General features: G+C 34.4%; 2 protein-coding genes across 47 annotated transcripts in view; one reads left to right on the plus strand and one right to left on the minus strand.

Moving 5' to 3' along the window:
* The window catches only part of LOC102677929 (calcium/calmodulin-dependent protein kinase type II alpha chain), a 140,815-nt gene that overhangs the window by 22,876 nt on the left and 102,008 nt on the right, over window positions 1-15,931 (plus strand). The gene's annotated exons all lie outside the window — the stretch shown is intronic.
* LOC102681681 overlaps window positions 1-15,931 on the minus strand; it is a 36,806-nt gene that overhangs the window by 14,561 nt on the left and 6,314 nt on the right. For 2 of the 3 annotated variants that reach the window (XM_031510616.1, XM_031510617.1), the window contains exon 3: window positions 14,228-14,472. In XM_031510616.1, coding sequence (XP_031366476.1) covers window positions 14,228-14,472 — 245 coding nt within the window. Of the gene's footprint in view, window positions 1-14,174; window positions 14,473-15,931 lie in introns of those variants that run through there. The other variant, XM_031510618.1, reaches the window with a different exon arrangement.

Raw genomic sequence — 15,931 nt, forward strand, 5'->3', positions numbered from 1 at the left:
GATAAACTCTTTGTATCCTGTAACAGGAATTCATATTAAGAATTCGGGCCAAGATAAAACGAAAACGAAATAAAAATCTTCAATTATAATTCTTTGCAATACCATCTGTTATTGGCCTATTTCTAACCTATTTTTTAAAGCTATGACGTATTCTCGTTACCAGGGAAGATAAACTCTTTTGTAACAGGAATTCATATAACAATTCATGCCAAGATAAAAGAAAACGAAATCTCGAATTATAATAATACTACGTATATAATTTCTTCGCAATATCATCTGTTATTTCTTAAAACTGTGGTATATCCTCCTTACCAGAGAAGAGAATAAACTCTTTTGCACTCTATAACAGGAATTCATATCAATTCGTGCCAAGATAAAACGAAAACGAAACAAAATCTCGAATTATAATAATATTATATAATTTCTTCGCAATATCATCTGTTATTGGTCGATTTCTAACCTATTTCTTAAAACTGTGGCGTATTCTCGTTACCAGAGAAGAGAATAAACTCTTTTGCACAGGAATTCATATCAATTCGCGCCAAAATAAAACGAAATCTCGAATTATAATAATACTACGTATATAATTTCTTCGCAATATCATCTGTTATTTCTTAAAACTGTGGCGTATCTTTGTTACCAGGGAAGGGGATAAACTCTTTTGCACCCTGTAATAGGAATTCATATCAATTCGCGCCAAGATAAAACGAAATGAAATCTCGAATTATAATACTACGTATGTAATTTCTTCATACATATAATGGCCGATTTCTAACCTATTTCTTAAAACTATAGCGTATCCTCGTTACCAGGGAAGAAATAAATTCTTTTGCACCCTGTAACAGGAATTCATATCAATTAAAACGAAAACGAAACGAAATCTTCAATTATAATACTACGTACGTAATTTCTTCATACATATAATGGCCAATTTCTAACTTATTTTTTAAAACTGTGGCGTATCCTCCTTACCAGGGAAGAGAATAAACTCTTTTGCACCTTGTAACAGGAATTCATATCAATTCGCGCCAAAATAAAACGAAATCTCGAATTATAATAATACTACGTATATAATTTCTTCGCAATATCATCTGTTATTTCTTAAAACTGTGGTGTATCCTCCTTACCAGGGAAGAGAATAAACTCTTTTGCAACAGGAATTCACATAACAATTCGCGCCAAGATAAAATATTCGCATAGTGTTCGTGTTACGAGGCATCCACTGCACTCGTGTGGCCTCTCATCATTATATCGGAGATACGGTGTGGCGTTTATGGTAGCTCGAGCATGGAAAGCTGATGGTGGTTTAGGATGGTTGGTAAAAATTATGGGATACGCTCGGGGATTTCTACGCGAATCGATATCCTTTTTCCACCTTGCGGAGAATCGTATTTTATTTCACGCCGGGATTTGTTTATGGCGGGTATATAACGCACACCGTGCCTGTTGGGAAATTGTATCCTTTCGAGGAGGGGGGAGAGGTTGGAGACAGTATGGAAATATTTGGAAGGAGGAATGAAAAATGGCAATTGGTTTCCTCGTGTTTCATGCTCCTCGATATAATACGATCGTACATTCGTTCGGGAGATCGGTGTTTATGGCAGCTGGTTTTTTGTTTTTTTTTTTTTGTTTTTTATAATATTTTATAGGTAAGTGACGAAGAATAAATAAATATCATATGCTATATCGTATAAATTTTAAAGGTTAAAGTTATTAGCTCGTTATCGCAACGAGCGATTTTATTAAATGTGTAAATCTATTCAAGAATAGATATTTGTTATGTATTCGATTCAAAGACTGAAATTAGTGAATAGTAATTTGAATGTTATTTATATATTTTATTACGAAAGAGGGAATTGCATATTGCGATGAACAATATCAGTTATTCAAGAAATTACGATTGAGAAATAAATAAATAATTAATAAAATAAATCGATCGGATTAATTAATTGTAATAATTTAAAGATCGTATGTTGAATACGTTGAAAATGAAAAGTTCAAATTCAACATCATTTTCAATAAAGTTAAAATTCTTATCCTCAACAACTCGATGAGAGTGTCGATTTTATCTGAACGAAATATTTTTTAAAAGAAACGAGTGTAAGTGGGAAAACTTATTGATACAAAGTGACGATACACATGTTATGCAATGTTTTCTGTGAACGAAGTAACTAAAGGTTATGCTTTAATTTTTTAAATGGAATTATGTAATTTTGGATTAATTAATGCAGCTTGTTATTTCTTAGAAAAAAAAAAAAAAAAAAAAGTATAACTAAAACTATTTGCATAGAAGAATCATTAGTTTAGAGGATATTGTAAATTAAAGTTATATATTATATTGTAAAACGAAAAATATGTAAAACTTATTCACGCAACTCTTCTTGTCTTTCACAATAATAAGTTTTACAAATATTAACTTATATCTTTTACACTAATGATTAGACTACAAATGCTCGTGTAAACGTGAATTTTTAGTGACACGACTAATCGCATGCAACAGAAATTTGTTTCAATGTATCATCATAATCAGTATTATAATTTTTTTGCATTTTTTTGCACTTTGTGCAAAATTTTTTGTAAATGTATATAATAAACACTCTACGCTAACGACTTTTCATACATAAACAGCTACGATATCTCTTTATAGGAAATAACCAGCTGCATCGATTAGCATGTTAAGAATTATATAATTCCATTTGAAAAATTGAAGTTGATATCCATACGACCTTTACGACTTCATCTACAGAGAAACTATTAATAATCTCTTCTTGCATCGAACGATTCTTGTAAAAAAAGAAAAAGAAAAAAGGAAAAACATTTTTTCCCTAACATTCTTTACTTTTTCTTCAATTTAATTCTAATAATTCTAATAATAATTCTTCAATTTAATATTAATCGTTAATAACCCTCTTTCCTAATATTTATTTTCTATTTTTGATTAATGAATTGAATCAATGAAACAAATGATAATTCCTCAATTATCATTAAATGTGGAATTTAGATAAATTTTGAATAAAACACAAGATAAAAAGTAAATTAATATTATCGTATGAATAAACATAAAGAAAGATATTTTTATATTTTAACAATTCTCTTCAATCGATGGAACGAAATTTCTTCTTTTTTTTTTTTTTTTTGGAATAGAAATAGGAAATTACGGGGTACGATATACCCCCATTTATCATTTTCCAATTAGCATATGAACAATCGCGAAGGGTGAAAAATGATCCAAAAAAAAAAAAAAAAAAAAATTAGATCTTCTTTCTCTGATTCCGATAATTTGGACGAATGTGGATGGTATTTTGCGAATAGATAGGGGAGGAATCGATATTCTGAATCGAAGTGGAAACGAAAATTTACGTACGAACAGTTTCCATCCTCGAATCGCAAGTTAAGTTTCTGTTCGCCAAGTGCAACGAAATCTCGTTAGTCTGGAATAATTAAAGGAAACGACTGTTTGGATTAAACGGAGGGACGGATTAAACCTGGTTTTATTGCGAGCGTAAAAATGTCTTCCAGTGTTACATCCGCTGGATTAAACCTCGTTTCCAAGAGCTCGTGCGCATTATGGGGATGGAGATTTTTAAAATTAATTTCGACCAGATCTCGAGAATCGATTTTGACCGAGATTTGAGGGGAAAAGAAAGAAAGAAAGAAAAAAAATATTAAGAAAATTTGCGAAACCTCGTTTCTGTGCGCCTTATGGGGATGGAGATTTTTAAAATTAATTTCTAAGACCAGATCTCGAGAATCGATTCTGACTAAGATTTGAGAAAAAGAAAGAAAGAAAGAAAAAAAATATTAAGAAAATTTGCGAAACCTCGTTTCTAAGAGCCTGTGCGCCTTATGGGGATGGAGATTTTTAAAATTAATTTCTAAGACCAGATCTCGAGAATCGATTCTGACTAAAATTTGAGGGGAAAAGAAAGAAAGAAAGAAAAATATTAAGAAAATTTGCGAAATTTCTCGTAATAAAACAACAGTAACGATTGGAATTGAAATCTTGCGTTAATTCACTCTGATGAGTTTCATTATTGGAGATCATTTCCTCAAGGTTTGATAAACATTGAGCTTTTTAAAAAATTCTACCTATAATCACAAACGTATAAAAGGGAAAGGAAAAAATGATATTGAAAAACGTTACGTTAATTCATCGACAGGCTAAATTTAAACGTATCGTTCGAGACAATTGACAACGTTTCAATACTGGAAACGATTCTTTCGAGAATTTGATACTGGAACGGAGGAAATGGAGGAAAAATAATAAAATTCTCGGGGGAGAGAGAGAAAAAAATTGAAAATTGTGAATTTATCGACAACGATAAAATTCAGAGAAGAGACAACGAGGCTTCGTTAAACGACAAACAAAATTCGAGAACACATAAAGGGGGATTGAGAGAATTGGTTGAAAAAGAAGAAGAGAATCGAAATTGAAACCTTGTCGATCCACACTGACAACGATTTAGAAAAGGAGCAACGACACTACTTCCGTACGTGGCAATCGCTCGAGGTGGCAAGTTTCATTTGGTGGAAGCAATTTTTTCTCCAATTTCCTCCCTCCCTTTCCCCTGTTTTCAACGATTTTTCTGCTCTCTCTTCCCAGACCAAGAGATAACCACGGTGCCAAAATAATGGCCGAGAGGATTGGCTAATCGTTAATCGATACACGCGTTTGTCTGGATCGTGTCTTCTACGTCTCGTAAAATAACTGCACTATAAATATAAGTTCGATTAAAATTTTGACAACTCCTCCTTTATATTTATATTTATATAAGAAAGAAAAAAGGATTTCATTTTTAGTCGTCAAGAAATTGTAAAAAATATATTTAACGAGATTAACGATTTTAAAATTTCTTTTCTAAATCAAAAGTAAATATGAAGATAAAATAAAGAGAGCACATTATTTTTTATATTTAATATCTTCCTTGGAAAGAAGAGGAACGATGATGACGTTTCATTCGAAAATTTTATTCGAACCCCCTTCTTCATCCCCTGTTTCGAATATTCTTTTTTGTTTCTTTATTTTTCTCTGTTAATTCTCTGTTTGCTCGAAAACGCCATGGTTTCATTGCGACCAAATCTCGACCATTTCTGACGACGTTTTATGGATGAGAAAATGATTGGAAAATGAAAATCTGAATTCTGAATCAGAAGTGTTTCTTATTTCAACACGATGTCACGCGTTTTTTTTTTTTTCAATCTTGATCATTAACCACGCGTTGCGAGGCGAGAGATGTAAACAAATAAACCCAAATTGGAGGGGATGCGAATAAAATATAAATGATATCCACTCGTCATGAAATTTCTTTTCGATGATTCTTCTCTCTCATTCTGACCCTCTGTTAACCCCTCTCCTCCCTATTTTTCTTCTTTTCCTCGCATTTTCCTTTTATACGCATCAGGGACGGAGAGGAGGAGAAAAAAACATTGGGGACTGATCGATAACTCGGCCCAAAAATTTTCCGCCATTTTACCATCTTAATTGTTCCAGTTGTCGAGAAGGAGGAGCACAATGATTCTTGTTGACTGGGCAGTGGAAAACAATAAATAAAAAATATACGGGTTTAGCTGAATGAATATATTTGATTATACGTGGTTGCGCGTATCTGTTTATAAAACATTTGAAATACGTGTATCGAAGAGAAACAAATAGCTACCAACTATGAAATAGTAATGTTGCTGGCAACATTCAATAATGAAATCACATATAAAATTTCAGTGAACTTTAAATTCTATAACAATTCTACTTATTGCTTACTCGAAGAAGAAAGAGTTTCACAATTGGTTTCGTTAGTTTGATCCCTGAAATCGCGTTGCGTCCCACGTTCCTTTTTCCACGATGCATCTATATATTTCTGTAATTTCATTGTCCATGGATTTATATATCTAGGAACAATGAAATTATATTATATATATATATATATATATATTTAAATATCTATTTTACTTGCTGTTGGATTTGTTGGATAAATAAATTCGTTTTTTTCGAGAAGAAGTTTTGAATCGAGCGCGGCTTCGTTTCCAAAGATTGTTTCTTTTTTTTTTTTTTTTTTTTTTTTTTTCTTTTTCCATCGAAAAGCCATCTGAAGCAATATGAATTTATTATCAACGTTGTGATACATTTGTTGATACTGGGTTCAACGGTAAAAAGTCTGGTATTAAAAATCGTAGTTTATATTCGTAAAGAAGAGGGATCGTGTTTCTCCGCTGTTGGCCTTTTTGAAAGAAACTGAAATATTATTGGTTTTAAAAATATTATTGGAAACAGCGTAATGGAGTGAAGCTTCCCGGATGGAAAAAATATGGGAGCGAAAATAATATGAAATTTGTAAAATAACCGTGGGAAAGCTTGATATCGATATTTTAATATATTTTTCTTAACGTTAAATAAATTAAATTCATTATTTTTTAATCTACACGTACGCAAAAAGCACATTTCTTTTTTCCCCCCTACGATTAAATTTAATTAAATATCGTTGAAATTGAAAAATGTATTATAATAATTATTGCAGAAAAAAAAAAATTATAATAAAACGATTCATCACATAAGAAAGGAATGCTCGTTAACGAACGAAGAAAATGTTTCTTTCGCAAGTTTCGTTCGAAAATGATGCGAACTTGCGAGACGAATAATTATCTTATAGCGATTCCGAAAGCACGACAGAAAGTTGCCTCCTACGTCTACGTGTCACGCTTTAATTATTAAACTCTGTCAACAGGCGAGTTTGCCTCTAACAATCGAATATATAACCCGTTCGATCTTTGATTTATTTGATGTTATTTCGTTTAGATTCAATCGATACGACATTTATATTTAAATTAGAAATATGCCATGCGACAGAATTTGCTCGAAATATCTTTGTTTCGAAATTCGAAACTTCCTCCCCCCTTTTAACATGATATTTAAAAAAAATCTCGAAACGATTTAAAGGATAATTTTCATGAATTATTTGAACGAGTCGAGGTTGAATACAAAAGATATATTTTTTTTTTGATATCTTCAATTCTTTGTAACGATTCATAAATTAATTGGAGAGTGGATAGATGTTTATCTTGTTATTCGAGGGGGATATAAGTAAATGTTAACACTGAAAGTAGAAAAAAAAAAAAAATCAATCTTATGATTAATTCAATGGGGGAAGTAGATACAAGGGTCGATTGGTCGAGGGTGGCTCATTACGTAACTCGTGTTACAACGAGAATGAATAAAATAATATTCCTATTAAAATAAATTTGAATAAATTGCTCGAAATATTAATTTCATTTTGTTCCTACGCCAAGCTTGGAAAAATAGATACTCGAAAAATACAATAGATAATTATATATAAATATTTTCATTTCTTCAAGATCGTGTCTACTTGAACGTTGAACAGGTGTACTGTAACGAATGTTAAATTCTCACGAAAATATTTAAATTCTCTAAATTTTTCAGCATTTCTATCTTAAATTCTCTTCCCTGAAACACACAAACACGATAAATCATTCTTGTTCGTCTGCGTAATTAGAAATTCAGATATGTATTGATCCAAACGTTTTCACGCTTATTTTCAACCTCGGTAGTCAAAAAAACTCGCTCACACTTTGGACAACAAACTCGCTTATTTATGTTAAAATTAAAATCGATATCGAATTGATATCCATTAAAAAATACCAAATTCCAATGCAATTTGTAAAGCGTGCGAGTTTACTTAAAAAAAAAAATGTTTAAAAAATTCTCTCGATTTTCATCGCCATTCCATCGTCTCTGTATTCACATGTGCACAAGTATATGATCGATAAATACGTGACTTTGCAACGAACGTTGCGCCAAGCGACGTGGAATTTTTTTTCCCTCCCCCCCTCCCTGTCCGTTTATCCTCGATACCTATCCATCTTTTGGCTGGAGTACTGGTTTTACCGATTATGAAAACAACTCGAGAGAAATCGATCTCCAGCTAAGGAGAGTCCATTTTTATCGAGATTCTCCTGCAATCGTTCGAAAGACACGTTCGAAAGATCTCTGCAAATGATGCTCTGATGTTTCTCTCTGAAATATTATTGGACGAGTGTTTATATTTATATGCGTGTATATTTTTTTATCATTATTTTTATAGCGAACGAAAAAAATTGGACGGAAAAGGCAAAATTCTCATAAAATACATGTAAATATATTACGTCGGCCATTTATTTTATTCTTTCGTTTTTTGTAATTACTAATTGATCGAGTAGTCATAAATACGGTATATTAAGAATTAAATTAAGAATTGATGAGGATAGACTCTCTTCGTTGAAGAGAAAGATGGAATGCCGATTATGCAAATTACATATGAATCGAGTCAAGTGATTGATTATCCGAACACTCGATGAATACGTATTTAAATTAGCGTATATTTAACGTTGATTACTTTTTATAATTCGTTTCTTTTGCGTATGAGAATATCAGGATTATTATTCTTTTATGTAAATATCCGTGTACGAGAATTGTTTGATTCGATCGTTTCAAATTATAATTTAATTTACTTCGAATACTTCCTGCCAAAATTATCGATTTAAAGTACAATCATCTTCGATATTTATATATAAAAAATTTTCTATATATACTATTTCTTTTCTTCTACAATTATATTCCATTAATTTTAAGAAATCTGTTTACGATGAAGCATAAACAAATTGAACTAACAATCTCTATCTTCGATCTCATCTAATCTCTAATTAACCCAGACGACAAATTAATATAATAATTTTTCCAATTCTCTTTGCCAAACTTCACAACAATCCCATAAAGATCGTCGAATTCGTTTCATATAATATCTAAAGGAATACGAATATGACCGTGCACGATCGAGTGCACGATTCGTCGTGCATTGTCCTCGATTAATCGCGTTTCACGCGTTTTGTCGAGAGAGAAATGTGGATCCGTCGCGTTTGCCAACGAGCCATATTAACTGTGTCACGCGTTAAGTAGCTGTTCTTCCGTTTTCAAGGTTCCCATTTTCTCTCTTTACCTCGCTCGATGCTCGACCTCGTCCTCGTGTATCGTAATTAGATCGGCCTTACACATGACTAATTAGTACTTATCTGGGTATCGAGTTACGCTCGTTGGGCGTATCTTCCCGAGCGGAGATGAATTGGAAGAGAGAGAAAGAGTGATTAGAAAAGTGAAAGTATTTTTTTTTTTTTCCATTCCACTTTCGTTTCTAAAAATCGATCGATTTTCGCCCGTTTCATTTAATTACTATCCTTTTCCAATTGAAAAAAATTATCTTATTTCAAATTAATACTATATTATATTATATTATATTTTATTATTTTTCCAAGAGGAGGTCTGCTCGCAAAAAATATATATTTCTACCTTCTCCCTCTCTTCCCTTTTCTCGAATCCGCGAGGCCGTGAAGCTTTATCCGCGCTTGATTAGAGAGAAGGCGGATGGAGGACGTAAGAGGAAAATAGAATAATTCATCCTTTTATCTTTTTACGCGGCGTTGCTTCGAGAATGGTGTGAGTCCTCCCCTTTGAAAAGCAAATTTTCTAGTAGCCTCTTTCACTCCGTCCGCTCGAAAAAGAAAAAAAGAGAAAAGAAGCGTCCGTACACGGGGAGAGATCAATTTCTGCGCGACCGATGCGCTTAAGCGGTGGAAAGAGCGCGGCCGTGTCGGTTGAAATTACTTTCTTAACGATTCTTTTAACGTCGCGTCTTTCATCCACGACTTCCGGGAATACCGAGGAGATGTAAGGAAAGAGAGAGAGAGAGAAAGAGAAAAGAGAGGGGAGAGAGAGAGAGAGAGAGAATTTCGAATTTTTCTTTTTCTCGCACGATGGTGTTAAAAATTGTTAAAAAGATCGTTTTACGATGTCTCTTTGAGAAGGGGTTGTAGAAATCGGATTTCGAATTTAAACGATCCTCTCTTTCTTGGCTTTTTTTTTTTTTTTTCATCTTTCGTTACGATCTTGATGTATATTTAATACAATCGTAAAGTAATTCGATCACTTATTAATGAGATAATTAATAAGATTAGAGAGACTGTTCGTCATGATGATTTTCTGTATGATTTTCGAAGAAGAAAGAATCGGTAAGTTTTTACTTTGATGTATCGAAATTCGATGTAATAATTCTCTTTTGATTATTAGATTAATGTGTTTCTGGATTGCGAAATTGTTTTTTGAATTTGCCATTGTTTATACGTGGAAAATATTGGGGGAGAGAATTTTTGATTTATCGCGGTGGATATTAAAAATTCATCGGGATATTATATTAATATTAAATATTTCGTGTATTTGTTACGAGATAAATTTTTTAATATTTCACTGGTATTTTTATTTGAAACTTGTGTGGAAATTCGTTGGATGCGTTGATCTCATTCCTAAAAATGAAATATTACATTTATTTTATCCTGTAAAAATATACGTCGTGATCTAGGAATTTCCGATCAACGAATAAACGATCATTCATAAATGTGGTATCTTATTCTTTTTTCATACGACTCATGCTTCTCATCATCGTGTAAAGAAAAGGATAATTTTTAATTAAACCTGATTAAAATTTGGAAAACTTCGAACCGCTATAACTTCGAAGATAGTGACTTCCGGTGAACGAGTGAGCGATTATTAGAAGCGCAGAATCTTCCTCTTTAAAACACTTTTCCGTTTATTCCGATACGACTTCCGGTTCTCGAGATATCATCGCGTAAAAATATAATTTTTAATCGTTTACATTACAAATTCGATTAAAATTAAGAAAACTTTGAACCGCTATAACTCGGAAGATGACGACTTCCGGTGGACGAGTGAGCGATCTTAGAAGCGCGGAATCTTCCTTTTTAAAACGCTTTTTAATTTATCTCGATACGACTTTTGGTTGCCGAGATATCGTCGTGTAAAGAGAAGAGTAATTTTTAATCGTTTATTATCTATCTATCCTTTTCGCTTGCTTCGACCTCTCGCGACGTTTTTATTTCCACTGACCTATCCCAAACCGCAGACAAATGACAGGCCTAAGAATTCCTGGAAGAAAGTAGGTATACGATTCTTGGAAGATCGTATACCACGCATTTCCAGGAAAAAATATGGGTCACTGGGTCGCGGACCCATTCATAATCTTCGATACTGCGAGGACGCTTCGAGTGCTTGTATCTCGACAACCGATTGAGATATCAAAAAGCGACTTCAATGTTCCCAGTTTTCTCCATTCTCTACGTCTATGACGTTTCAATTACATCTATAATCTCATTCGCAATTTAACCATCATTTCATCTATTTCCATTATCTAATACGCGTAATTATCCATAATCACTTATCTTATTATTTACTTCGTAATTGCAACCAAGATACGAAGAAGATAAAATAGACGAAAAAAAATTCCATCTAATCGGAATTCACGATAAAAGATTCGTACGAAATATTGACGAACACAACGATGGAATTCAATGTAAAATTTGTTCGAGAATTCGAGGGCTCTTCCTCCTTTCGTTCAATAAATCATAGGATTCTTCTCCCTTGCGCGAATTTCAATAATCGATACGAGCGATTAAACACGTACAGAGAACGATCCCCCGAGTTAATCATCTCGTCGAAACGACGCATAAATTACGCGCACGCAATTATTATTCCGACGTCCCCCCTCCCACACGGCCAGATACTACTTCTATCGTTCTAGCGTTTAAATAGCCTGGCTAAGGCATAATTTAGATCGCGCATACGGTGATACGGGGCTAGGTTTAGCCACCATTACCCGGTTACCTCCTATTATTGGTAAATCCGTGTGTTATATATCTAGAAGGGGCCGCCTCCGAATCGATCACAAGGAAACGAACCGGACCGGGTTTCCTTACATCCGCGTTTAACACGCGATCGCCCCGCGAACGTACTATTTTTATCTCGCTCCCATTCGCTCAATGCGATCATTATTTGTTTGTTTGCGTTACGGAAACGCCTCCAAGCCTCGAACGCACACGTTCAACTTGTCAACGTGCTCATATTTATGATATCGATTGATTTAAGCATCTCGGGCATTTTTATCATTATTACCATTTTCTCATTAATTTTCTTAAGGAATGTATCAACGATGGATAAAATGGATTCGAGAAATAATCGAAAATTTCTGAATTTCGATCGAAAGGGGCCGATAATTGTTAACGATAAAAAAAAAAGTCACAAAGGATTTTCTTAAGGAATGTATCAACGATGGATAAAATGGATTCGAGAAGTAATCGAAAAATTCTGAATTTCGATCGAAAGGGGCCGATAATTGTTAACGATAAAAAAAAAAGTCACAAAGGATTTTCTTAAGGAATGTATCAACGATGGATAAAATGAATTCGAGAAATAATCGAAAATTTCTGAATTTCGATCGAAAGGGACCGATAATTGTTAACGATAAAAAAAAAAGTCACAAAGGATTTTCTTAAGGAATGTATCAACGATGGATAAAATGGATTCGAGAAATAATCGAAAATTTCTAAATTTCGATCGAAAGGGGCCGATTGTTAATAAAAAAAAAAGTCACAAAGCATTTTCTTAAGGANGCCGATAATTGTTAATGATAAAAAAAAAAGTCACAAAGGATTTTCTTAAGGAATGTATCAACGATGGATAAAATGGATTCGAGAAGTAATCGAAAAATTCTGAATTTCGATCGAAAGGGGCCGACTGTTAATAAAAAAAAAAGTCACAAAGCATTTTCTTAAGGAATGTATCAACGATGGATAAAATGAAGTCGAGAAATAATCGAAAATTTCTGAATTTCGATCGAAAGGGACCGATAATTGTTAACGATAAAAAAAAAAGTCACAAAGGATTTTCTTAAGGAATGTATCAACGATGGATAAAATGGATTCGAGAAATAATCGATCGAAAAATTCTGAATTTCGATCGAAAGGGGCCGATAATTGTTAACGATAAAAAAAAAAGTTACAAAGGATTTTCTTAAGGAATGTATCAACGATGGATAAAATGGATTCGAGAAGTAATCGATCGAAAAATTGTAAAATTCTGAATTACGATCGAATGGAGCCGATTGTTAAAAAAAAAAAGTCACAAAGGATTTTTTTCTTCTTCGATCGTCCTATTATCAGCCGATCCGACGCAATTTCCGGGAGAAGAAAGAGCGGATTCGAAGGCACTTCCGAAACGTTGGAACTCGCTATCGACCTGAACTTTGACCCTTCGAAACGAGAAACGCGTCGTGACGTTTAATTAAGCCACGTCGATATTGGTCTGGTTACTGTCCGCCAATTTTTTTCCTCCCACGGTAAACAAGGGGGGATCGAAGGAAGGAGGAGGAGTTGTCAGGAGCAGCGATTTCTAATTTTTTACCGTAGAGATCGATCGGCCGCGAGTTAATGTCGCAGCATCGCGTTTCCTATTTTTTATACGAGGAATGGAATGGACACGTTTGTTCCTCGATGAGATTACGCGAATCGATATCGACGAGAGAGGTTCCATGTTGGAATGGTGGAAACGTACGAGGGCCTCGTTGCATTTGCCACTCAAGTGTTTCGAAGGATTTGTTTGTTGAATTTTATATTGTTCGAATACGTTTGAGTGCCATTTTGCGGGGAAAATAATGGAATAAAAAATAACTATCCTCGTTCAATTTTATCGTTACGATATTATAATTGTTCCTTGAATAATTCTTTCTTCATCTTTCGTTTGTTTTTCGCAGGTGATTCGTTATTGAGATTATTTCTTGCAAAAAAAAGAATACGAAGTCAAAAAAGTAAAATTGAATTTAATTTTTGATGATTGAGCGACATCCGCAACTTTATAATTCGATTCGACTGTAATGCAATTGCAAATAACGTTCGTAACAATTGTACAAGCGTGCAAGGGGAAAATAATATCGGGTTTGCAAGTGGAAAATCAAATTTACTATGATGTCTATCTAAAATATCCACGTGTCCAGCTTTGAAATCATTTAAACTCTGCGTATTGTTATATTTTAAAATCGTTACGTCGGCAAGTGCTTTTTCATTTATTGACATTCACTTACGTTTACCCACATTTATCTCAAAATTGAAGGAAATATTTCTCGCGGATCGATAATTTCTTCCTCAAAATTTCTCATAAACAATGACGTTTCAAAACTGTTTAATCTTACCACGAGAAACGAGAATCATAATTCCCAAGTCGAATCGATTCCATTGGATTTTCATTAATAAAATACGCTATCCAAAGTGGGAAAAAAAAAAAAAAAAAAAAAAAAGAGCAAGATTCTCCAGCTCAGTAGGTTAATTCGATAGGTGAACGTACCCGAATATCTTCATGCTTGGCATCCGTCTTAGCTTTCTTCCGCGATTACACGTCCGGCTGGCAAACGTCGATGTCCGGCCAACAGGATCAGGGCTGTGCCACGCTCCTCCCGCACCCCTTCCTGGTGTAACGCTTGTGGAACCAAGTATCGACCGGTTAAAGCCATCCCCGCCCGGCCAACCCTCACCACCCTTCCACCACGGCCTACACTCGCCGAGTATATTCCTCCAGTATCGAGAGTCGGGCTGAAAAATAGTTAAAAATTTTGATTAGTTAAAATTAAAGAGCTTGCTTTAAGAAATAACAACTATACATAGTTGACTAATTGTTCGTGCAATCAATATGTTTTCTTTTCTTTTTTTAAATTAAAATCACTTCAAGGAAGAAGGAAGAAAAATTGAAGAATTTGTGGGAAGAATCATAGAATTTTTTAATAATAAAAAAAAAACTCGAAGCATATCGATATAATATTTTTCGATCCTACTCGATCACTGCTTTGAAAAGATATTGCCTTTGACGTTTTATATAGGGTTTCTGAAGAGGGTTATTCGATGTTTCGAATGATATTCGAGCAACTCGTTAAAGTAAACTTTATCCTTAGCTTGAAATTGAAAATTTTCGTCGATCGAGTTGGAGAATCACGAATCGTTGTCGTTTCGGGGAAGATGGAAAGGTAGGGTGGGGACACGTGCGGATTATGGGATCGTTTTTCAGGGTGGCACGATTCGTGGAGAAAATTTAAATTTAAGAAATTTAAGGGGTTGGTTCTCGAGTTCGCGGAAGGAAGGAGCACGAGAGCATTGGGAATAGGTGTAGCGTACTCGTATAAATTCTCTTTCTGAAAAAGTCGAGAGTTGCCCGCCCAGAGACTTTTACATTTAAATCAGGGAACGATGAGAAATTTTTCTAGAACAGATTCTATAAGCGCAATTCCCTTTTTCTTTTCTTTTTCCCCACTTCGAATTCGAAGCGAATTCAATTTTCGCGAGGTGAAATTATTTCTCTCGTGTTTTCGTACGCGAAGATTAATTATCTATTTTCACATTTAAATTTCCCCCTTTATTTATAATTCAATTACACGGACAATCTTCAAAAGATTGCCGCACAACTAATTTATTCGACGTTACATCACTTTTTTCTACTCTTCGCGATCCAGTTCTCATCCATTCTCTTAAAGGATACACTGAATACGAAAAAAAAAAAAAAAAAAAAAAAATGGGGACAATCGAGAATTTACTCGTGCAATTTCATAAGTAGAAAGGACGGAAAAGCGTGTAAGATGTGGGTCGACGACACAGGGTCGAATGTGACGTATCGATGTGATGGTGGTCGTCGTCGTTGTTGTTGTTGTTGTCTCGTCTGTCAAACCGTGGCACGATTCATTCCTCACCCCCTTTTCACCCATTTTTTCTCCTCTTCTTTCTCTCACTCCCTCCCCCTCCCATTTCTCGTGGCTTCTACATCGCGGCCACGAATGAATAATACGAAACGTCGGCAGAACTATTGCAGCCAGCCTCGGCTCGCCGTTCCATTGTTCCGTATGCTGCTCGGCAGACAGTTGACACGAAACAGCGCGACACACAACGCGATACATACGCGCGTGGCTCGGCGACAAAAAGGCGAAAAATAGGGAAAAAGGAGAGAGGAAGAAGGAGGGGAGGGGGAAATGCTTTCGAGCTACGAAATGAGAGTGAGGGGGGAGGG

This window comes from Apis dorsata, unplaced genomic scaffold (genome assembly GCF_000469605.1).
Source record: "Apis dorsata unplaced genomic scaffold, Apis dorsata 1.3 scaffold_247, whole genome shotgun sequence".
NCBI classification, from domain to species: domain Eukaryota; kingdom Metazoa; phylum Arthropoda; class Insecta; order Hymenoptera; family Apidae; genus Apis; species Apis dorsata.